This window comes from Hemiscyllium ocellatum, chromosome 9 (genome assembly GCF_020745735.1).
Source record: "Hemiscyllium ocellatum isolate sHemOce1 chromosome 9, sHemOce1.pat.X.cur, whole genome shotgun sequence".
Classification (NCBI taxonomy): domain Eukaryota; kingdom Metazoa; phylum Chordata; class Chondrichthyes; order Orectolobiformes; family Hemiscylliidae; genus Hemiscyllium; species Hemiscyllium ocellatum.
The window spans coordinates 84,800,154-84,826,216 of record NC_083409.1 but is presented as its reverse complement, the minus strand read 5'-3'; the positions used below and the strand labels follow the sequence as shown (position 1 = coordinate 84,826,216).

The window sequence follows — 26,063 nt, the reverse complement described above, 5'->3', positions numbered from 1 at the left end:
AACTTCCCATTCACCCTACTTAACCTTCCATCATGACACATTGAAACAGTGAATCGGTTAATGGAGAACATTACCTGCCAATGGTGGCCCAATAAGGCACCCAATACTCCTGAAGAACATAATCAGCCCGAGTGCGTTGTCCAGTTTGTCAACTCCCATCACATCAGTCAGCAGAGTGACAATAAGGGCCAACATGGTCCCAAAGAAGAACCCACAAATACAGCTGAAGGTGACGAGCAGGGGATAACTCTTAGCAACGGGGAAGAGCATGAGAGCAAGGCTTAAAATTGTAACCATGATTGTTGTCAGACGGACTGATTTCATAAGGCGCAAGTTGGCCAACCAACCACACCCAAGTCTCCCAATGAGGTCACCGGCTGACCAGTATGACATCAATAAAGCTGCTTGGAAATCATCAATCCCAATGTTTTGAGCATGAGGAATTAAATAGATGGCAGGAACGAAGAAACCCACAACGGAGAAAAACCCAAAGAAGATCATACAGATAAACTTTGGTCGTTTCAGAAGAGGTAAATCAAAGAAATGTGCAAGGTCCTTCTTTTGTTTTGTACTTGTGCTACATAAATCGTTCCCGGACGTGGTAGCAGATGGTGATGTATTATTCTGACATTTCTTTTGTGACTGTAACGGTCTCATCAGAGCTCCACAGACACAGAGATTCAGCTGGATACCAGCGATGATCATCATTGCTTGTCGCCATGACATCTGGTCAACAAGCCACTGGTAGAATGGCGTGAAGATGAAGGTGAAGACACATTCTCCACAACTGGCAAGGGCATTGGCCAGTGGCCTCCGTTCTGTGAAGTACTGTGTGACCAAACTGACTGAGGGCACCCAAGCAAATCCATTACCCAAACCTGAAGGAACAGAAATACACTTTTAAATATCTTTTAGAGTGGAAAAAGAAATGAATCAAGAAAAGGTAAAATAGTTTCAAAAGTTAATTAATTAATTACGTTTGGACAGAAGATTTGGTCATAACTCATCTACTCAGCAACACATTTTTTGACTCTCTTGTCAATCAAAAATATGACTCAGCCTTAAAAAACGTTCAATGATTCTGCCTCCGTTGCTCTCTGGGGGAAAGAGAACCCCAAAGACCAACAACCCACAGAGAAAATATTTCTCCTCATCTCCATCTTGAATGAGAGATTTCTTAACTTTAAACTGTGTCCCCCAGTTCTAGTCTCTCCCACAAGGGGAACATCCTCTCAGCATCCACCCTGTCAAGTCAGGGGCCTAGTGAACTAAGGTGGGATGTGGACAGAGACATGTGCAGAGAATCTCATGACTAGAGACAGAGATTGGTATTCAGGATGGGTGTGGGTGGGAACAGTGTAGACAATTGAAGGATCAGGAAAGAGGCTGAAGGGCAGAGGATCATTGGGTGACAAGACCTGGTATGACTGAAAAGATGGCTAAGTGTGAAGATGGGAGGACTTTTTTTTGCTGTATAGGGTTATACAGCACAGAAACAGACCCCTCGGTCCAACCTTAGATTTAGGGAAGTCTGCATTGTACCATGACATCACCTTTGTGGAATTTGATAATAAGTTGCAGGGTGGGGCAGCACGTGACATGCTCCAGGGATTCAAGATAACACAGTCGAATGCAATGAAAATCTCCTTTGCAAAGAAATGAGGGGTCGGAATGATTGAACTGGTTATTTCTGGCTTTATTTACAAAAGACGTCATGTTAATTTTTTAAATTGCAGGGTAATGGCTGTATTAGATATGCAGAACACAATCCCAATCTAAACCAGTCCTGCTTGTCTGCTCCTGGCCCATATTCCTCCAAACCTTTCCTATTCATGTACTTATTCAAATGTCTTTTAAACATTGTAACTGTACCCACATCCACCATTTCCTCAGGAAGTTCATATCATATGCAAACCACCCTCTGGGGAAAAAAAAGTCCCTCTTGCATTTTTAAAATCTCTCTCTGCCCACCTTTGTTATGAAGTACTGAACCTTTAAGAGAGTTAAAAGCTAGCAGAACTACCTGACAGCACCAAGTGTTCTGAACAAAATACAATGTAACCTTTTGGTCCAGGAGCTAGGATAGCTGGTTGCCTGGAGACAAAAACAAATTTGAATTAGGCCAATCAGTTTAAATTATATCCCCAAAAATACCAAACTCCAACTAAGTTTGAATTTAGTATGTTAACAATATTAAAAGCCAATGGCACAATCTGATGCTTTGGGGGGATATAAGACTGGGGAAAATTGAACAGATGAGGGAGAACTGCCAAGCCACCAACACATGCAGACTGCCCAGAGAATAGCTCTCTTAAAGGTACCTTTATCAGTGACTTGTCAAACAGAAATCCCTAAGAAGAAGAATAGATGACAGAGGAAGATAATAGAGAAGATTCAACAGTGGGCTGGTTTTGAAATTTGAATTTTTGATAAATCTTAATCGGGGGTTTTATTGGACTAATATTATAGAAGGGGGAAGGTAAAAGATAGGTTAGAGAAAGGAGTTGTAAATAGTTGCTAGTAAATTATAAAATTATTCTTTAAGAAATAAAGTTGTTAATTTTTACTTTAAATTCTTCTTGGCCTTTCACTGATTACTACACGGGATAAATCTTTTGTGTTGCCGGTTTAAATTAAGCAGGAGGGTTTACCCAGTGTTGTAACACCTTTTAAACATGCCCCAAGTCTTGAAATCCCCCATCCTAGGGAAAAAAACAACTACCCCTCATTATTTTATAACCTATGTGGTCACTTCTCAACTCTTATGATCCAGTGAAAAATGTCCCATCCCATCCAGCCCTTCTTTATAACTCAAATCTTCTATACCAGGCAATATCCTAGTATATCTCTTCGAAACCTTCTCCAACTTAATAATATCCTTCCTATAACTAGGCAACCAGAACTGGACACACAGTATTCCAGAAGAGGCCTCACCCTCATCCTGTACAACCCCAACATGACTCCCCAACGCCCATACTCAAAGGACTGAGCAATGAAGGCATGCCTTTTTAACCATCCTGTCTACATTTGTGCAACTTCAAAGAATTATGTGCCTGCAACCTCAGGTCCCTCTGTTCAATAACACTAACCAACGCCCTACCATTATTTGTATAAATACTGCCTCTGTTTGTTATACCACAATGCCTCACAGCACCTGAGACCCGGGTTCAATTCCTGACTCAGGCGACTGACTGTGTGGAGTTTGCACATTCTCCCCGTGTCTGCGTGGGTTTCCTCCGGGTGCTCCGGTTTCCTCCCACAGTCCAAAGATATGCGGGTCAGGTGAATTGGCCATGCTAAATTGCCCGTAGTGTTAGGTAAGGGGTAAAATGTAGGGGTATGGGTGGGTTGCGGGTCGGTGTGGACTTGTTGGGCCGAAGGGCCTGTTTCCACACTGTAAGTAATCTAATGTAATACCTCTTATTCAGATTGAACTCCATCTGCCATTTTTCAGCCCATTGTGATCTTAGAAAACCTTCTTCATGGTCTATTATGCCACCAATTTTGTGTTGTCCGCAAACTTACAAACCATGCCTTCTATATTCTCAAGCAAATGATTTACATAAATGACAAACAAAAAGAGGACCCAGAATTAATCCCTGTGGAACACTGCCAGTGACAAGCTTCCAGTCTGAAATGCAACCCTCCACCACCACTCTCTGTCTCCTGCCTTTAATTTGTATCCAATTGACAAGCTCACTCTGAACCCATGTGACCTAACTTTACTCATTAGTCTACTATGTGGAAATTTCTCAAAGGTTTCGGGTAAAGTACTTAACTCAGCAGGTCCAAGTAATATCAGCGGGGAGAAAGAGAAAGAGGATGAACATTTCGAACCGCTCATCATGCAGGCAAAAGGTCGTCGCTACTTGACAGATCAACTCTTCTTCTCGACACAGATGCTGCCTGACCTACTAAGTGTTTCCAGCATCTTTTGTTTTATTTCAGATTTCCAGCACCCACTGTATTTTCTTTTGATACATAACCCCACTGGGTGCTAGCAATCACTACAGCTGGTGACACAAAGTTTCATTCCTCTTTGTAAAAGTCTCTCATCCCTAATATCATCATCATGAATTACTTCTGCACTGTCTCCATAACATTCACTTAAGACACCCATGCAACATTCTAGCTACAGTGTATGCAAAGATTTGTACAGTTTGGCATCATCTCCATGTCTTCTATCATACATATCCATGAAAATAAAGTTAATTTTTAATTTGTTCCTGAAAGTGTGGGTTTCATTTAATTTTGTTCATCTATACCCAAGAATCCTCTGAAAATTACTGGCAGAGTAAACACAGCTACATTCCAGACAACTCAACCATATTTAAAAATACACTCATCAAGATCAATTAAGATATACTTTAGTTATTATAAATTATCAGTCACCACAAACTTGCAGATCAATGACCCAAATCACCTCAAGGACACCAAAAGATTCATTTGAATGCTTCCCTGTAATCATCTGATTAGCCCCTTTTATACAATTTCGCTCCCTAGATCCACAACTTGTACCAAAGGTGTAGCTTTAACTCACTCATTTACCTATGAGAAAACCTGTTGTAAGGTACATTGCCCACAGACTGAAGCCGAAGGATCCAAGCAGCAGTCCCAGTGAAGACAGAATGCCACCGATGATGATAATAACTCGATGTGACAGCAGGAGACTGAGAGCGCTCGCTATTGGGGCTGCAGATACAACAAGGAAACAGTTAAACAGCAACTTCTCTTCTGACCTCAATTTTTTTAATAAAAGGTCAAAGATTAGAATTGATAAAGTTTAACATAAGTAGCAAACAACATAATTGAGTCTGTCAATTAATGGACAGTACAAGATTGAAACCATCAAATAATAGTCATAGAATGAATAAAGTGCTTTTCTCCACATCAGCCACAAAGTTGAATCTTACTCTCCAACTTAGTCTTCACTTGTTGTTAAAAAAAAACAAACTCAAAGGACCAATATTGTTTTTAGATCACAATCATACATTCACTGATTCTCAGGCACACACATGTACTATTTTTAAATGATTGTGAAACTTGGAGGGGGGGCACAAATGCAAGCAATGAAGCAAACAATGAATAAAATCCTGAGAATCCAGAAAATATTGCAAGGTCTCCAACATACTGAAAGAGGACTGAGCATTGATTCCGCGAAGCCCTCACTCAAAACTAACTCCAAGTTTTGCTCACACAACACTGATGTTCCTTAAGTGTGAATTTAAGGCCTATGCATTAAAAAGAAGAGCAGCAGCATAAATGTGGAGTTGGCTGAATTGCAGGAGAAGGATAGCAACAGCGAGCATTGGCTTTCCAAGTTCAAGGACGGTATATAGTGAAGTTCACCAGAGGTCAAGGAGCACTGCTTTTCTTGATCTATTTTAAATAACCCACACGGAAGGTTGATCCAAAAGATAAGAGCCCAGGTGGACCGATTAACCAGTTTCTAAGTGTATTACTCTATGGCCTAGAATTGAGTGTGCAGGCACAATTTTAACATCTGCAAAAGACACAGAACTTGGAAAGTGAACTGTGAGAATGATAAATATACAAGACAACACTGATGGGCTTCAGCCAGAGGCTGATGAATCCGTGGAACTCATTGCCTCAGAAGGCTGTGGAGGCAAAGTGTATTTTTAAACAGATTTAGACAGGTTCTGGATTAGTCGGGGAATCGCATTGAGAAACACATCAGCCATGATCAAATTTGGACACTCAATGGGCCGAATGGCCTAATTCTACTCCTATTGCTTATGATGGAATGAGGCAAAGGAAAAATAAAGTGTAATGCAGAGAACTCTGTTTGAATTTTGATAGGAAAGGCTACCTAAAATAAAGAGGACAATTCTAAAAAGGGTATAGGGAAGGGAGCGATCTGACCTGCACATATGTTTGAGATTGGCAGAGCAGATTGAGAAAGATAATAAAGCACACCCTGTACTTTGTGCTGATATTTACAGAATGCAATTGCAAACAAGTTACGGTGAAACATTACAAAACACTTGGCCTCATACTTTAGAAAGGATCGAAAGGCATTGCAGAAGGTGCAGAGAGGTCTAAGTGGGTGAGCTTCAGGCATGTAGATAAATTGGAGAGCTTGGAATTGTTCTTAGATTAGATTACTTACAGTGTTGAAACAGACCTTTCGGCCCACACCGACCCACCGAAGCGCAACCCACCTGTGCCCCTACATTTACCCCTTACCGAACACTGCAGGCAATTTAGCACGGCCAATTCACGGCCAGTTCAAGTGCAAACTCCACTCAGTCAGTCGCACGAGGTGGGAATTGAACCCAGGTCTCCAGCGCTGTGAGGCAGCAGTGCTAACCACTGTGCTACTGTGCCGCCCACTGTTCTCTTTGTAGAAGACGGTTGATAGGAGATTTGACAGAGATACTCCAAACCATTAGGGCAGAGAGCAGATATGGAGAAACTGTTACAAGTTGAAGGACTTAGAAAAGAAGATGCTGATTTAAAATGTTAGGCAACAGAGACCCTTCCTCAGGTCACAAAACCCAAAACCTGAACTCGGATTCCTCACCACAGATGCTGCCAGACCTGCTGAGTCGTGCCAGCAATTTTTGTTTTTTTGTTTCCGTTTCTGATTTCCAGCATCTGCAATTCTTTCAGTTCTCTCACAGAGAGCGGGCACAGAAACAACAGTCTGAATAACCGCTTTCTTTGACAGAACTAAGAAGAGTGGTTATATGCACAATGAAATGTGGCTGATCCAGGAGGTGAGGGTTGTATGTGGGAAGTTATATTATCAAGAACGATGATTGATACTTACAACACACATGAAACACAGCCACAGTGATTGCAGTAATCCAGGAAACCTTAAAAGCAAGTGTATCAAAGTATTCTTGGATGTCAAGAAAAAAGATTCCAAACGTTTTCACAAAGGATGTCGACAGTCCAGTTATTACAAAGCAAGATGCTAATATAACCCATCCATAGCCACCATCTGTATATTTTGGAGTGTGAGGATTGTCAACAGGCTTCTTTACAGCCGAGTTAGCAGCTCCGAGCTCTTTTGACATTGTGACTTGCTTTGAATCTAACAAAATAAAGACATTTGTAAGGTAATTATTCAGTTTTGTTGAATTAGCTTTGCTGAAATACCGAACAAACTAATTTCTCTGTTAGCTGCTAACAGATGTACTGCTCATCTTGTAGGTTTCTATTGATTTTTAACAAGCACTGTTTTGCTTTTATTTCAATTACATAATAATCATTTGGACTTTCAGAAACGTAACTATCATATTACGCTACTCGACAGATTTACACATGTTCCCTGGGGTTGGAGAGTTTAAATAGTTTTGCTGCTTCTTTGTTGTAAGTTGTATGTAAAAACTCTGTATGCTGCTGAAGAACATCCTCCTTCCATTTTGCCAAGTAGCTGTGAAACATTTAAATCTTTAAAAGCCCTGTTCAGATGCCGAGCAGAGTATGGCCCAACAGCTAATTATTCAGAAAATAATTGGTTTTAATGACAATCCACTTTCCTGCCTTTTCCTATAACCCTCGACTCCCCAGCTGATCAAGAATCTATCTTCCAAATGTAGAAATTCATGAATCATATCAGCAACAGTTTAATTAAGCTACACATTCTAAAACCACTAGTTTTTCATAAATATACTGAATGGTTAAGTCTAACATGCTCTTAACTTTAAATAGTTAAAAATCACAACACCAGGTTATAGTCCAACAGGTTTATTTGGAAACACTAGCTTTCAGATGAAGGAGCAGTGCTTCAAAAGCTAGTGCTTCCAAATACACCTGTTGGATTATAACCTGGTGTTGTGTGATTTTTAACTTTGTCCACCCCAATCCAACACCGGCTCCTCCACATCATAACTTTAAATAGTCATTGTTGTGTCACCATAGTCTTACCAGACCATAGGGGCTGCTCTCTGCTTATTAGAGAGAAGTGACTGGTGGTGATTTAACCTGAGGGCCACCAGATCTCAGGCGAGGGAAGAGGTTGAGAAGGACAGTCCTTCATTATCACCTCAAACTGAGGATGGGAACTGAAGCCATGATATCACACTGGTCTGCAAACTAACGAATTACCCAACTGAGCTAAACTAAATCTCAAATAGTCATTGCATTGCAGTATCCAGTCACATTACCTACCTGCTGTTAACAGTCACTCAAACTGAAGTAGTTGTCTATTTCAAGCAGAGTGCCTATAGTGCAGGAAAGATTGGTTGTGACAAAGTTTGAGACAGCCTGAAAATGTGAAATCTCTTCTAACCAAACCAATGAAGTGGTTTTTTCAAGTGGCACTATTGCAATGTAGGAATGATAGCAGCCAATCTAGATGTAACAAGGGCCCACAAACAATAGCAAAATAAATAACCAAATCTCTAATGTTCTAATGCTGTGGACTGAAGAATTGAAGGACTGACCAGCATAGCAGAAGAAGTTTCCTTGTTCTTCTCAAAACAAGATCATGCAATCACTTACATCCACCTGAGGCTGCAGACAAGGTTTAGTGTCTTTTCTTGAAGATGGTAGCGCTGAATGAAACAATTCCTTAATAGTGGAGTGTCAGCCTCGAGCGTTAGTCGGAGTCAAGAGTCATCACTGTTTAACTGAAGGTGACACCAGTTTTGTTCACATCATTGGAACAAACATAAAAGAAAAATAGTTACAAATTACATTCTACACTTTCTATATACAGGCTCTGTTCCAAGCCTGTTCAATATCCCTGAATGGGTTTCACACACCATTTTCAAAGCCCACACAATATAAACGAGCCCTGTGTCAAGACAGGAAAATTCAGCCTTTTTCTAAAACTTAGGTCTGGAACCTTCTCGGTTTATAAAAAAAATTCTCCGATGAAGGGATAGATCCTCTCGATCTAGCCTATCACGTTTCCTCAGAATTTTATATATTTCAATAGAATAGTCTGCCATTCTAGAAACTCAAATGAACACAGACATTTTCCTCATAAAACAACCTGTTCTTTCCCGGAATCAATGGACTGAACGTCCTCTGAAACACCTTCAGTGGGAAGTGCATCCCTTCATAGACAACCTGTTCAATACCTGTTGAGTCGGTCTGATGTGTGTACTACTCATGAACAACATTCAGAGAAACCTCTCAAACTGGTAGGAAACAGGAAATGAGACGTGGAGATAATGGGTGGAGCATAGAACAAATCACAAGAAAATTATACTGTGTTTACTAGCAGGTAACAGCTCCTGGTACGTACTATACTGATAATGAATCGATACCGCACCCTGATACTGCTTCCAAACCAGATTCATTAGTGTAATCTACCACAGCACTTTAAGTTAATATTTTCCCATTGTTAGCAGCACCATTAACTGTTCATAGTTACCATAATTGGGTGAGAATTTTAAACATTCGCCTGAAGCCAGATACAAATGTCATTAAAATGTTTATTTTAGAATCAAATCATTTCAATAAAACACCTCCACAGTACAATTTCCTTTTCCAAACTGCAGAAATATATTGTGGCTATAAATTGTAATAGTCACGTGGATCCTACCCGGCTCTATACAGGCCTATATAACAGCACCACCTTTTGTTGTCCTGTACTATCCCTTTATGGTCAATGTAATTGATAACCAGCACTATAGAAATAATTGCTGCCTCACAGAAAGATTGCATCACAATGCTAGTTAAGCCTGTTCCAGCACTGATTGCATTGTATATGCCATAAACTTTGATTCCACTAAAGTTCATTCACCAATCTGATTCATCTTAAATATATTCAATTAGTCAGATCCTGGGAAAGAAAATTTCAAATTTCACAAACTTCGGAGAGAGGAAATTCTTCCAATCACTGGGTTGGATATTTTAGGTGAGAAATCAGGCATCAGACCATTCCCAGCACTGGGTGGGTGGGTAGGAAACTGGACTTGGGGCTATTACCTCCTGAAGCAGTCCTAACCCAATCCTGAAAGGGGTTCATGCATGAGAGCCAAGTTCAAAGGCCTACCATAGATTCATAAAACTATACAGCGTGGAAACAAGTCTTTCGGTCCAAGTTGTCCACGCTAACCAGATATCCTAAATTAATCTGGTCCCATTTGCCAGCATTTAGCCTATATCCCTCTAAACCTTTCCTATTCATATAAACATTCAGATGCCTTTGAAATGTTGTAATGATGCTTGCCTCTATCATTTCCTCTGGCAATTCATTCCATACATGTACCACCTCTGTGAAAAGGTTGCCCCCTTGAGTCCCTTTTAAATCTTTACCCTCTAACCTCTACATTTGGATTCCCCCACCCCAAGGAAAATACTTTGGCTATTCACCCTATTCATGCCCCTCATGATTTTATAAAACTCTATTTGGTCATCCCTTAGCCTCCATCGCTCCAGGGAAAAGAGCCCCAGCCTATACAGCCTCTCCCTATATCTCAAGCCCTCCAACGCTTGGTAGCATCCTTGTAAATCTTTTCAAACCTTTTCAAGTTTCACAACATCCGTCCTATAACAGGGTGACCAGAATTCGATCCAGCATTCCAAAAGTGACCTAACCAATGTCCTGTAAAGCTACATGACATCCAAATCCCTACATTCAATGCACCGACCAATAAAAGCAAGCATAACAATGGCTGCCTTCACTATCCTGTCGACCTGGGAGTCTACTTTCAAAGAGCTATGAACCTGCTCTTGAACGTCTCTTTGTTCAGCAACACTCCCTAGGAGCTTACTATTAAGTGTATAAGGCTTGCCCAGATTCGCTTTTCCAAAATGCAGCACCTCATATTTATCTAAATTAAATGCCATCTGCCACTCTCCAGCCCAATGGCCCATCTGGTCAAAATCTTGTTGTACTCTGAGGAAGCCTTCTTCACTGTCCACTCCTCCTCCAATTTTGGTGTCAACTGAAAACTTACTAACTATACCTTCTATGTTCACATCAATAATTTATAAATGACGAAAAGCAGTGGACCAAAAGCACCAATTGTTGTGGCATATCACTGGTCACCGAATTCCCGTCTGAAAAAAAACTACCCTGCATCGCTACCCTCTGTTTTCTACCTTCGATTCAGTTCTGTATCCAAATGGCTAGTTCTCCCTGCATTCCATGTGGTGTAACCTTACTAACCAGTCCACCATGAGGAATCTTGTCAAACACCTTACTGAAATCCATATAGATCAACCTAACCACCACCCTTTGACATTCAAATGGTATCACCATCACTGAATCCAGCACAATCAACAGCCCAGTGGTTACCATTGACCAGAATCTCAACTGGTCTCGCCACATGAACACAGTGGCTACAATAACAGATCAGAGGCCAGGAATACCATAACAAGTAACACATCTCCTGACTCCCCCAGGGACAGGGCTACCATCCGCAATACACAAGTCAGGACTGTGATGGAATACACTCCACTTGCCCAGATGAGTGCACTCTGTCCTGCCATCACAGTCATATTTGATTTAACTTAATTATTTATTAATCATGATTCCCTGCTGTTTATACTGGGCCATACAGATATATTGGTTTTTCTATAATGAAAAATAAAAAGAAAAAAAATCAACAGTATCAAGCTTTTTTTGAAGAAAATAAATAAAACATTGAAGATATAAACAAACTGAAGACTTGACATTTATTTTAATGACTGGAAATAGTGATGATTTTCACTCACCAGTCAGCTTCCTTCCCTGCAGTTATGCCTCACTGTGGTTTGTGGTGTTACGCTGCTACTAGTCTCATTTCAGGTTCAAAATCACACAACACCAGATTATAGTCCAACAGATTTAATTGGAAGCACTAGCTTTCGGAGCACTGCTCCTTCATCAGGTGGTTGTGCAGTATAAGATCAAAAGTCTCAGAATTTATAGCAGAAGATTACAGTGTCATACAGTGATATATCTTCTGCTATTAATTCTGTGTCTTATGAGTTCTTGCAGTAAACCGTAATCAAAGCACCTCTTCCCTACTTTGCACCAAATTTCCATTTTAAATCAAATTTCCAATTGTAATCAGTCAACACTTCACTTTGTCTTTGGCTAACTCAGCTGAGGTCACTCTGCTACATCCTCAAGACTAACTCTGCAGGAGTACCTTATATAAGTCCACTCAGAGAACCTGTTGAACCATAGTACTTAACACTTCAGTTCGACAAATTTATCTAGATGGTTGAACTCGATCAGCCAGAATCAGTCAGCCATTTTACTTATTTATCCAACCTGGAAACTTAACTTCAAAACAACATACCAGTTGAGTTTTCACTTTAAATTAAATTTTCAAAAATAATCGGTCAGCAGCTGACCCGGCGTCCAACCCACTCAACTGACATGCCACACTGCTGCAGTCCCAATGCTAACCGGACTCCTACCTTCCACCATGCAGCCTGTCACATCATCTGGGTCAAGCTGCTTTCTTATTCCTTTATGTGACATCAGAACAATTTTGGCAAAACGAACAGTGGAGGAAATCACTGAATGGGTTTCACACATCATTTTCAAAGCCCACACAATATAAACGGGCCCTGTGTCAAGACAGGAAAATCCAGCCTTTTTCTAAAACTTAGTTCTGGAATCTTCTCGGTGGAACCCCACCCTACCCTCTCTGCCACCCCAGCATTACACCCTTCCCATGTGATCCCTACAAAATCCTGCAGCACCCCATGCCCTTCACAATTGCATTGTGCTCTTACCCAGAGTCTGCATTGCCCAGTCCCAAAGACGAACTTTCAAACTGCTGAGGTTCAGTCTCGTGGCTTTAGCTGCACTTGCCCCTTATCTGGTCCCATCCAAGCAACCCCCACAAACAGGGTTTTGTGCACAGACCTAATAAACTGGAGAGTGGACCACTCCCCCGCTTGATAGGATCTGTCAACCCTGGCCAAGTAATGCCAGCTCTCTGACTTATGCCTATTCATTTCCCCATCTGCCATGCAGACTGACTGTTCCAGAGCCCCTGGTCAGACCACGGCCCACTCCCTAGACTGCAGAAAATGAACCACCAGACCACGATTTGCAATTGGACATCCAACTGAGACCGATGTCCTAGGGCTGGAATGGTAGACTTCCTTGACTTACCGTGCCAGAGCCTCTCTGTCTGATGAATTCCCTGGAGGGACCCATCTATGAATATTCCACTTTGAGTCGGTTACATGGCTGCTAACTTGCTGCATATGCACGGTGCTTGCCACATACGCCGCTGGAATGTGGACCTGTATATGAGAATAACACATTACACCACTGTGGCTAGATGCATACTCTCTGGACAGGGGACTGCTCAACAGCAAAGCAAGATGCCCGGCTGTATGACTGCAACATCTGGCACGGCCATTCAAGGCTTATGAGCAAGCAGATATGTGCTAACTCAGCCAGCTAAAGGCTATGAGGTGTACTAAAATCCAGTCTCTTTATACAAAGTGCTCTCACTGCAGTGCAGGTCTGTACTTCCAGAGTGCAATGCATTGCATAGAAGAAGTGCCAGAATGGTCATTTTGGGTAGTGGACGGCAGTTGCAAATGTCCATAGAGTTGGTGCCAGTGACTCATGCTTTGAGATGTTGAAGGGGCTGATGAAGGGCTTATGTCTGAAACGCTGATTCTCCTGCTCCTTGGATGCTGCCTGACCTGCTTTTCTTTCCCAGCACCACACTCTTGACTCTGATCTCCCGCATCTGCAACCCTCACTTTCTCCTAGTGGAGGTGTTGGTGGCCCATCTTGGAGTGGGAGGTGTTTTGGAGCAAGTGGTGAGCTGAATCTGCCAGGGACACACTCTGGTTTTGTTGATAATATTTTAAATCTATACATGCACATGCTGTTTGCGAAAGAGTTCCATTTTTTGTTGCTTTTCCTTTTGTTCCAAAACACTTTATTCATAAAATGTGAGACAGTCCATTACAAAATATTTCAGGCTGAAAACTACAGTAAGTGCAATAAAAATTCAACTTGTAAGCAGACAGCACATTCTACTCTTAGGTGGGTCATTTCAATTGTAATACACTTGTTAGTTAGAGTAATATTCAATGTCAGGCATATAGTCTGAGGGGTTCCTCACCTTTCTATAATAGTGAATTCCACAGATTCACTACTCTTTGAGTGAAGAAGTCCTCTCTTACCTCAGTCCCAAATGGCTTACACCATATCCTAAGACTGCAATCAAGGGAAAACATCCTTCATGCACATAGCTGATAAGCAATCATCTCCCACAGTTCTGCTCTCGCCCTTTGTCTTTCCTCCCACAACGATAGGGATCTACTCGTCCTCAATTACCATCATACCAACCTCCACATCCAAAGTATTGTAAATCACCCTTCCCCTCGCCTCCAACAGGATGCCATAACCAGACATGTTCTGCATCCCCCATTCCCCTTCGCTTGTCAGCCTTCTGCAGGTACTGCTCCCTCCGGGACATCTTGGTCCACTCCTCTTCCATTCCCAACATCCCCACGGCACCTTCTCATGCAATTACCAAAGATATAACACTTGCCCCTTTACTTCCTTCCTCCTCACTACCCAAGGCTCTACACACACCTTCCAGATGAAGCAGCAACTATACTTTACTCAATCTAGTCCACTATATTCACTGTTCACAATGTTATCTCCTCCACACAGGGGAGATAAAACAAAGGTTGGACAACCGTTCTGCAGAACATCGACATTCTCTCTGCAAAAATGACCCCAAGATTTCAGTTGCTTACTACTCAATTTTGTTGTTTTTTATTTTTGTTGTCACCTGTACTCAAGTGCAAAGATACAGGAGTACAATGAAAACTGACAACAGACCATGTTCCTGTGCCAATGTTTCTGTCTTGGGCCTACTGCACTGTTCCAGCTAGCTGTAGCACAAGCTCAAAATGCGACATCATCTTTTCCTGTAGGAACCCTGCAATCCCTTGGATTCAATATGGGAGTTCAATAGAGCTTGATTCCACCCTTCCTTTTTTTTTAAACCACCCCACACCCAATCCTGTTATGATTTGAGTTGCTTTCAACACAGTGACCAATTCTCTGCTCCCCTCAGCTCTCATTATCACACATTCAGCTTCTCCTCAGCCGTGGCCTACCATTCATATTCCCATCGTTTACCTCTTTCATATCTCTCTCCGTGGACTCCATCTATCTGTGCATTTCTCCCTTCCCCTTCCCTCCCCCAACCCTCCAACCTAGTCTGCAGCAATAAATACTACCTGTTCCAAGCTGCTATCAGTTGTAATGAAGAATCACCAGGCTCTGCTTTCACCCCACAGATGTTGGCAGACCAGCCGAGTTTCACCGGCAATTTTTGTTTTTGTTCCAGATGCTAAGTGCAGATTGTCATCCATTGACCTCATTTTGATCTCTTCATCCAGGTTGGGGAAACTGAGGCCAGGGAGTGCTCCATAAAACTACTTCCCATTAATAACTTGTATGGCATCTTTATTTTGTACTGAACACTTGCAACTTGTGGTTGAAGTTAAAAATCACAATATCAGGTTATAGTCCAAAAGGTTTATTTGGAAGTACTAGCTTTGGGAGTGCTGCTCCTTCATCAGGTAGCTATGAAGCAGGATCATAAGACACAGAATTTATAGTAAAAGATCACTGTGTCATGCAACTGATATGATATATGGAACAAACCTAGACTGCTCTCAAGTCTTTCATCTTTTAGAATGGGCTGCAGGTTTCAATTCATTAATATGTAAATTTCAGAACTTCATTCAAGTCACATTTTCAAGATAACTTAAGGTTTTATTAAAAACAGGTAACCTCTCAGCTCAGACAATGCATTAAAGGTGAAGTTAGAGTCTGTCTGTATCCCAATCTTTAGTCAAGCTGGTTCTATTCCCAAAGAAGGAATTTATAAAATGTCACATGGACTGACTGCCTGCACACAACCTGCAGGAGGTGCCAAACCAAAGCTAGTTTGACCATGATGTTTCCCAGGGACAATCACTGGGAATTCAACATTTGTTAAATTATTGAAATTTCTTTTTAAAAATGCAAGACTTTAAAATGATTTAAAAGTTGATCATTTTAAAGGTTTAACAATGAATTACATGTCCAAGTATTAAGTGTCAAGGGGCTTTATAAGCTTATTTAAAATCATGATAGAACACAGCTATATTTAAGCTGTGATAATAAAAGGGTGTATCTTCAGCTGGTAACAACCTCCGGCAAGTGACGATCCACAGCCTCTAGCAACAACCCCTCGTCTGGCATCGTGCCTTCCCAGCCTTCCACAGTGGCCTACCAGCGTAGCGACCTCCCAGCCTGGTGTAGTGGCCTCCTCCCGTAGGGACCTTCCAACGTTGGCATGGCAACGTCCCGGCCTCCTGCAACGACCTCCCAGCATGCTGTGTAACTGGCACGGTGTGGATCCAGGTCCTGGTGCAGGCTGGAAGCTAGGTTCCCACGTGGTCTGCTGCACCAAACTCTTTTCTGTCATGTTGGACATTTTATTTCTGTATCAAATCTTGTAACAAAAAGAAGTGACCAGATATCTAAATCAGCACTGTGACTGGTGACATATAAACTTTTCACTATACTCATTGAGTACACGATAATAAAGGCTATTCTATTCAACACTGGGATGTGGGTTTATCTCAATGCACTCGTGCTGCAAGGCTTTGCTGAGGCTTTCATCATTGCACCATGCTGTAGCAAAATGTGCAAGTGACCACTACAGCTATTCTTTGTTCAATCAGCAGAGAATACCATGGTTCCACTTCTTGTCCAACTGCACAACCACCTGAAGAAGGAGCAGCACTCCAAAAGCTAGTGCTTCCAAATAAGCCTGTTGGACTATAACCTGGTGTTGTGTGATTTTTAACGAGGAAAGCAGAGGCCTGGAAAATCAGCTCATCTACTTAAATTCTGCAGTAACATGTCCCACCAGCTGATGGTGCTATTGTTCCTGCCATTCATTTCAAAATACAGCCAGGACAATTTTAAAACTTTCGCCTCACCTAAATCCAGTCAAGTAATTTGCTTTATTTCCATCTATTTTAAGAGCAATGTTTGCATTTATAAAGCACCTAAATACATCTGGATTCTATTACCAAGTAATTTCGACTTTACCAACTTGCAATTGCTTCCCGTAACTTCTGGTTCCAGTTATCCTTCTGAATTTCTGCATTGCTGGAATGGGACTGGCCTGGTCCCAGTTCCTGCTGCTGCTCCAGATCATGTGTGATTTTCACCTCCCTACAGTCCTTCCTTAAGACCAAATCAATCATTCAGTTGGGCCTTGACTTGAAAGTCCACAGAGAATGGGAAGGAAGCTGTTTCTTTGATCCTCAGTTACTGCTTTCTGCTTTCCTGTTGGTATGCCAGGTCTGTCGGTCCTGATGCCAATATTGGAGAGTCTTAATACCTCCCTAGATCAATCTTCACTGTCCAAAAGTCAACTCCCACTTGCGCCTTATCCCTTTCATTCCACTGGAGAATTTTACCTCATTCTGTCCCGAATGCTGCTTCTGGATGCATTCTCCATTCACAACACTTTCTGAATCTGGACGACGGTTCATTCATACACCAAACAGACTGTCCGGTCTACAAATCAACTTCATCCAAATTCCAGACTGTAACACAGTCATCATCTTCACGTTCCTCCTAACCTTCGTCACACCTATGGAACCTGAATTTCCTGCATTTCTATTCTCACGCCCAAGCTAATTACATCAATACCTACTTTTTTGCGTTTGGCCTAAAGCAGTCTCTTCCCTCCTGTGTTCTCCTGTGCCTGTCACCCACCCTGAAAGGTAGGAGCAATAACCCTAGAGAATCCTGGATATTTAGGAATATTCAGGACTGGTTAAGAGGAAGTTTCTAGCAGTTGCAAAGGGAGCCATTCAATGGAGGGCCAAGTGAGTACAGAAAGTGCACAAGGAGAACCTAAGAAAGCAATTACGATAGTAAAGAAGTGGCAGTTAAAAAAAATTGATGCGTAAAGTTAGGGAGAACCACAAGATATTCTATAGATATGATAATGGAGAAGAGGAAATCCAGGGAAATACTGCAGTAACTCACTTCCTGTGTCCCTGAGGCCTGTTTACCATCTACAAGGCACAAGTCAGGAGTGTGATAGAATACAGCCCACTTGCCTGGATTGGTTCAGCTCTGATAACTCTCAAAAATTTGACACGATTCAGGACTAAGCAGCCCACTTGACTGGCACGACATCCACTCCCTCCCCCATCTACACTCAGTAGCAGCAGTGTGCACTATCTACAAGGTGCAGAAATTGACCAAAAGGTCCTTAGACCAAACCCATGACACCTTCCACGTAAAAGGACAAATGCAGCCAATACATGGGAACACCAGCACTTGCAAGTTCCACTTCAAGCCATTGGAAATATATTGCCGTTCCTTCACTGTCACTGGAATTCACTAGAATCCTAGAATTCACTTTCCAAGGGCATTGTGGGTCAACCTACACAATATGGACTGCAACAGTTCAAGAAAACAGCTCACCATCACTTTCTTAAGGGCACTAGGGACAGGGAATAAATGTTGTTCAGCCAGTGACACCCACTTCTCGAGTGAAGATAAAGAAAAAGAGAATGGCCAGGGAAAGAGCGGGGTCCATTAGTGATCTAGGAGGCAATCTGTGCGTGGAGCCAGAGGACACTGGCAGGGTGGGAAGCAAGTACTTCACATCTGTCTTTATTCAGGAGAAGGAGAATTCAGCACCTCCAAAATGACTCATACCAATTTTTAATGGATGCACATAAAAAGCATCACATCCAGATATATCACAGCTTAGGATAGCAACTGGTCTGCCCAAGACACCAAGAAACTACAGAGGGTCATGAACACAACTCAGTCCATTACACAAACTAGTCATCCAATTATTGCCTCGGTCTATACTTCCCGCTGCCTTGGGAAAGCAACCATGAGGAGTGTGTCCAAAGAAGTGGCAGATGGAGTACAACGTGAAAAAGTGTGAGGCCATGCACTTTGGTAGAAAGAGTAGAGGGATGGACTATTTTCTAAAAGGGGGGAAAACTCAGAAGTCTAACATGCAAAGGGACTTGGGAGTTTGAGTCCACGATTCTCTCAAGGTAAACTTGCAGGTTAAGTCAATAGTTCAGAAGGCAAATGCAATGTTGGCATTTATTTTGAGAGGACTTGAATATAAGAGCAGCAATGTATTTCTTGTAAATATTTTTTATTGAGAAAAAAAGTTTAATTTTTTTACAAAATTACAAAACCACTACAAAATAGTGTAACAACTTTATAATATAATAATAATAGGAAACAAACTACTGTTCTACTCTACAAACTAGCGAAACACGAAGAAAAAAACAAAAAATCCCTACAAAGACTACAATTCAATAAATAACTAAGGAAAAAGATAAATAAACAAACAAAATAAAATTAAACTAAGTTATACCAAGGTAATTTAAATTATACTCAACTAAATTAAATCACTACACTCAGCACAATCTCATCAAAGCTCCCCAGCACTGGGAGCAATAGTAAGCAAACCCCTAGTTCAAGATTCTTCCTCCCAGGGCCCCCAGATCACCAGACATAGCCCTCACAGCTACACAAAGGCCCTGACCAGTATAGCTGATAAATCTGCAGCAATATAATTCAAGAAGGGCTGCCATGTTCTGTAAAACAATTCCGTTTTCTGGTGCACCATACTCAGGGGGATGTGCTCCATAATTAACCGATGCCACCCTGTAAGTCTCGGGGGATTCTCTGACACCCAGGTCCTTCCTTGCACAAAATGAAGGAACATTAAACAATTTCTTCCCATGCATGTCCAAAGAGGGGAGATCTGGAAGACCCAAAAGGATCCAATGTAACCTCGGTTCCTAACACCTCTTCCAAAACACTTGTTATCGCATCCCAATACCTGCGATGCCTGTGGTCATGCCACAAGCTATGAGTAAGAGTATCGACATCCATTTTCCACTTGGGGCATATAGGGGACACTCCTGTCTTTAATTTTGCAAGCCGTTCCGGTGACTAATGAGCCCTGTGGAGTACTTTCAATTGGCTAGCCTGGGTCCTAATGCAAATCGAGATTTTCCTAACGTTTCCCAAATATTCTCCCACATCCCTATTGAGATTTCCAGTTTTTGAGTCCAGATTCTGCATAGCGGCTCAATGTCCTTCAAAAGCATAGCTTGTCATCCTTTATATATCCGAGCCTGAAGCTCCTTCCCCAGTGCTCTAGAAGCTTCCAGAATCATTTGTTTATCTCTGGTGTTGTGTGATTTTTTAAACTTTGTACACCCCAGTCCAACACCGGCATCATCCACATCATGACTACCATCGATACCATTAAGTACCAGCTTAAAGTGGAGAGGATCTCCAAGAAGATCGCACATATCGACACAGACATCAGGTTTCTACAGAAATGCAGGAAAGATCCAAAAGGATTGCGCATACGAACCTACAACACAGACTACGTGGAGAGAAACTCCTACCATCTCGTGCACCAACTCTACAGCAGGCGCCACAATCTTGTAATTAATATGGTGTCTACACTCAGCCTGCACTCAGGATACAGCGGCACAGTTATGGAACATTGCCAAACAGGCAAGGTAATAAAACTACACCACGTATATGCACACCAAGAACAAGAAACTGGAGAAACTTGGCATCATCGCCAGCAGTAGCCAGGCCCACCCTGGCACGACAGTGGAAAATGTTATCACTGCAGGGAAGTCGATCATTAACTTATCAGACCGCATCCTTCAACCGGAAGAGATTGAGGTTCTTAGCAGGGGTCTCAATTTCTGCCCCACCACCAAAATGGATGCCACTGGTCTTGCAGCAGACACCGAGGAATTCATCAGATGAATGAGACTCTGGGAATTCTTTCAAGAATTCTTTCAGTGATCCCAATGAGCCCACTGAGGAACTAGAACAGTCATCACAGGGATCCATAGAGGAGCGACCAAAGAAGGTGTCAACTTGGACCTCACCGGAGTGGTGTGTAATTTTTAACTTTGTACACCCCAGTTCACTACCAGCATGTCCCAATCTTGTTTATGTCTGGGGTCATGCTAGGACTGGGCGGGGACACTGGTCTGATGTGGGCCTGCACACTGTGACTCAGTGGGCCCACTTGACTTGCACCCAGCCTACCTTGATCTCCAGCTTCAAAACCTGCAGGAACCATTGCTCCAAGAAGCTGACAAGCAGGCCTTCCTCCTCCTGTTCAGGAAGCCCCACCAAATGGATATTCTTCCGACGACCTCAATTTTTGGGTCATCGACATTCTCCTCCAAGGTCCGTACCTGCCATTTCAAGGCCTGGACCTGACCTGCCAAGGATTCTGCCGCGGTCCATTGCTCCGCCCCCTCCCACCCACCCCCCACCGACACGCTGCCCGAGGCTCTGGATCTCCTGGTCATGCCTGCGAGATCAATTCAAGCCTGGCCCGGGTCTCCTCTATTGATGAATCAATTTCCTCTTGGAGTTTCACGAACTCCGAGATCAGGTTCTGCTCTATAGGAGAGTCCCCTGGGGCAATTGCGGAGGCTGATGCTGCGGCCATGGGTGCATCTGATGTTGTGAGGTGGGGGAGTTCCCTGCTTGATGTGATCCTTGCGTTCCTTTCCCTTTGGTCATTTCTTAATAATTCCAAACTAATACTAGACAATTCTAGGGGTCAAAAAAAAGTTATTTCCAGCACATTAGGTAATGGGGATGGGGGTTGGGGTTGGGGTGGGGTGTCCCACATTGTCTGGGTGCTGGTGCAGAGCTCAGCAAGGCAAACTTACTGGGTTGTCACCATTTTGAATCTCCCAGAGATGTATGTCTGAGGCCTCTATAAGGCTCTGGTCAGACAACATATGGTCATAGAGTCATAGAGATGTACAGCACGGAAACAGGCCCTTCAGTCCAACTCACCTATGCTGACCAGATATCCCAACCTAATCTAGTTTTATTTGCTAGCACTTGGCCCATATCCCTCTAAAACCTTCCTATTCAAATGCCCATCCAGATGCCTATTAAATGCTGTAATTGAACTATCCTCCACCCTTTGTGTGAAAAAGTTGCCCCTTAGGTCCCTTTTATATCTTTCCCCTCTCACCCTAAACCTACGCCCTCTAGTTCTGGACTCCCCCACTCCAAGTGGCACAGTGGTTAGCACTGCTGCCTCACAGCACCAGGGAACCAGGTTCCATTCCAGCGTCGGGCGACTGTGTGGAGTTTGCACATTCTCCCAGTGTCTGCGTGGGCTTCCTCCAGCTGATCCTGTTTTCACCCACAATCCAAAGATGCGAAGGCTAGGTGAATTGGTCAAGCTGTATTGCACAGTGTTCAGGAATGTGTAGATTGGGTGCATTATTCAGGGGTAAATATAGAGTAATAGGGTAGGGGAACAGATCTGGGTGGGTTACTCTTCGGAGTGTTGGTGTGGACTTGATGGGCCTAATGGTCTGTTTCCACAGTGTAGGGATTCTACGTGTGATGTCTAAGGAGTCTGGATCTATATGTGATGGAGTTTAAAAGGATGAGGGTGGATCTAATTTAAACTTACAGAATAGTGAATGGCCTGGACAGAGTAGACGCTGGGAAAATGTTTCCATTGGTAGGAGAGACTAGGACCTGAGGGCACAGCCTTTGAGTAAAGACCTTTTAGAACGGAGATAAAGAGAAACTTCAGCTAAAGAGTGGTGAATCTATAGAATTCACTGCCACAGAAGGCTGTGCAGGCCAAGTCATTCAGTATGTTTAAGACTGAGATAGATAGATTCTTGATTATCAAGGGTTATGGGGAGAAAGCAGGAGAACGTGGGTGAGAAATGTATCAGCCATGATTGAATGGTGGAGCATACTCGATGGGCTGAATGGCCTGATTTCTGCTCCCGTGTCTTATGGTCTTATAATCAAACACCCCTCCCGCCCTGGATATACTTTATTCCACCCACTTGTATGCCTTGTTCTATCACCCTACAATCTGTATACCTATGTTCATTCTGATCTGCCTGGATGGCAAGCAAAACAAAATTTTTCCCTGTACTTAGGTACATGTGACAACAATAAATCAAATCAAATTCTGTCAGGACACAGCACACGAAACCTTGTCCTCAACACTCCTGCTCCCCCCCAAACCAGGTCCAACACCGCCCGCCCAACTCAACCCCACTCCCAACCCCGTCCATCTCTGTCTTCCCATTGCCTCCAAGCTCGCCGTCCAACCCTGACCCCCGACCCCCAACCCCACCCCCAACCCTTGTCCCCCTGCCCCCTCTCCAGGGCAGCTGGACTGGACACCAACAATAAACTGCTGCTGCTTTCGAAGGGTGTCTCCAAATAGCGCGCGCACACAACTTTTTATTGCAACTTTTTGACAGGTTCCACATTTGCCCTGTACAGGACAATGTTGGAGAGATTATCGGGGGAAGGGGGGTTTAGGGTATACACCTCTGTAGAACTCCAGGGAAAGTATGTGGAGAGAGAGAGAGGGGGGGGGGGGTCAGTCATTTGGATAAGGACGCCTGTTTAATCACTGTAAACAAAAGACGCGATCACTGTTGGAAACACGTCTTTGATGTAATGTTTCAATTGGGACCTTGAGATCTCCTTTGGATAAGCCGATTGTCGGATAATCGAGGTTCCTCTGCATAGGACAGGTCAACTTTCTTGACACCTTCTCTGTAACTGTGACACTATATTCTGCATTGTATCATTACCCTGAAGTACTTATGCTTGCCTGGATAGCACACAAAACAATACATTTCACTGTATCTCGGTACATGTGAAAATAATAAACCATAGCATAGTGGCTCAGTGGTTAGCACTGCAGCCTCACAAGGACACAGATTCGATTCCAGCCTCAGGCAACTGTCTGTGTAGAGTTCGCACATTCTCTCCGTGTCTGCATGGGTTTCCTCCAGTTGTTCAGATTTCCTCCCACAGTCCAAAGATGTGCAGGTCAAGTAGATTGGCCATGCTCAATTGCCCATAGTGTAAAGTGCATTAATTAGAGGGAAATGGATCTGGGTGGGTTACTCATCGGAGGGTCGGTGTGGACTTGTTGGGCCAAAGGGTTTATTTTCACACTGTAGGGAATCTAATCTAATCTCAAATCGGTAACATAGGTTCCGAATTTGGGAAGAGGGACTGTGCGATTCTTGAGCAAATCAACAGTGAGTGGAGTGACCAAGTATTGGAGGTTTTGGTAGGCTTAAAGTGAACACGTCCAGGTGAATTAAATCCCAGACTACTGTGAGAGTGAGAGAGGAAGTTACAGGGCCCTAACACAAATTTTTAATTCTTCTTTGGCCTCAGGGAAGGTGTCAGAGGTCTGGAGGACAGATAATGCGGTTCCACCTTTTAAGAAGGGTGATAGAGTTAAGCCAAGGAATTTCAGACTAGGGAGTCTCACTTCAATGGTAGGGAAACCGTTGGAGAAAATTCTGAAGGAGAGAATTTATCTGTACTTTGATAGGCAAGGTTTGATCAGGGATAATCAGCATAGCTTTGTCATAGGGAGGTCATGTCTAACAAAACTGATAGAATTTTGCATACAGTATGTAGATGAGGGCAGAAAGGTTAATCCATTTATACTGTTTTCAGCAAAGCTTTTGACAAGGTCCCATGTGAGAGACTGATAAAGACGGTTAAGGCACATGGGATCCAGGAGAACTTGGCAAGCTAGATCCAAAATTGGCTTACTGGTAGGAGTCAAAGGGCAGTGGTGGAAGGCAGCTTGTGAAACTCAAGGCTGGTGGCCACAGGGATTGTTGTAGGGATGTTGGTCCCGTCTAAACAATATAGATGACAATGTTGGGATTTTTTTGGGGGGGGGGGGCGGTATTAGTGGTGGTGTTGGGGAGAAGAGAGGACAAGTACATTGGTGGGATGATACAAATATTGGCCAAGTACTTAATAGTTAGGACAAAGGTCTTAGCTTACAGGAAGGTGTAGTTGGGTATGCATGATGGGCAGATCAGCAGCATTTAATCCTGAAAAGTGAGAGCTGATGCATTTTGGAAGAAGGAACAAGGCAAGAACGTACTCACAAAATGGCAGGACACCAACAAGCTCTGAAGAAAGGAGACATCGTGGGTGTTTATTCACAGATCCACAAAGGACAAGTTAATAGAGTAGTTAAAATATCGCACATTTGCCTTTCTCAGTCGTGGCAATGGAACATAAGAGCAGGAAGGTTATGTTGAAGGTGGAAAAAGTGAGGTCTGCAGATGCTGGAGATCAGAGCTGAAAATATGTTGCTGGTTAAAGCACAGCAGGTCAGGCAGCATCCAAGGAACAGGAAATTCGACGTTTCGGGCCAGAGCCCTTCATCAGGAATTTAGCATGGCCTCTGATGAAGGGCTCTGGCCCGAAACGTCGAATTTCCTGTTCCTTGGATGCTGCCTGACCTGCTGTGCTTTAACCAGCAACACATTTTCAGCTATGTTGAAGGTGTACAAAACTTTGATTATGCTACAGTTGAACTACTGTGTGCAGTTCTGGTCACCATACTATAGAAGGATGTGATTGCACTGGAGGAAATACAGAGGACCTTTCAGGATGTTACCTGGATTGCTGCATTTTTGTTACGAGGTTAGGCTAGATAGGCTCAGTTTGAATTCATTCATAGAATCCCTATAGTGCGGGAACAGTCCCTTCCGCCCAGCAAGTCCACACCAACCCTTCAAACAGCAACCCACCCTACCATTCTACGTTGCCCCTGATTAATGCACCTAACCTACACGTCCCTGAAGACTATGGGCAATTTAGCATGGCCAATTCACCTGACCTGCCCATCTTTGGACTGTGGAAGGAAACCGGTGCACCCAGAAGGAACCCACACAGACACGGGGAGACTTATGCAAACTCCACAGACAGTTGCCCGAGGCTGGAATCGAGTCCGGGTTCCTGGTGCTGTGAGGCAGCAGCGCTAACCACTGAGCCACCGTGCCACATTGCTTTCTTTAGAACAAAGGCGGCTGATGGGATGAACTGATAGAGGTGTACAAGACTGAGGGGTGTCAGCAGGATAGATAGAAAGCAGCTGTTCCCCATAGTTGAAGGATCGATAATGAGGGGACATCGTTTTAAGGCAAAGGGCAGGAGGTTGAGAGGAGCTTTGAGGAAAACATATTTACCCAGAGGGCGGTGGGAGTCTGGAAGGCACCATCTTGGA

At 43.1% G+C, this 26,063-nt stretch overlaps 1 protein-coding gene across 4 annotated transcripts in view; it reads right to left on the bottom strand.

Annotated features, from left to right (window-relative positions):
• The window catches only part of LOC132818795 (monocarboxylate transporter 13-like), a 36,278-nt gene that overhangs the window by 2,735 nt on the left and 7,480 nt on the right, over positions 1-26,063 (bottom strand). The window contains exons 2-6 of one of the 4 annotated variants that reach the window (XM_060829880.1): positions 13,043-13,176; positions 8,473-8,600; positions 6,794-7,060; positions 4,549-4,692; positions 75-878 (exon numbers count right to left, since the gene is read on the bottom strand). In XM_060829880.1, coding sequence (XP_060685863.1) covers positions 75-878; positions 4,549-4,692; positions 6,794-7,043 — 1,198 coding nt within the window. In that variant the 5' untranslated portion in view covers positions 7,044-7,060; positions 8,473-8,600; positions 13,043-13,176. The remainder of the gene's footprint in view (positions 1-74; positions 879-4,548; positions 4,693-6,793; positions 7,061-8,472; positions 8,601-13,042; positions 13,177-26,063) is intronic. The other 3 variants (XM_060829883.1, XM_060829882.1, XM_060829879.1) reach the window with 3 other exon arrangements.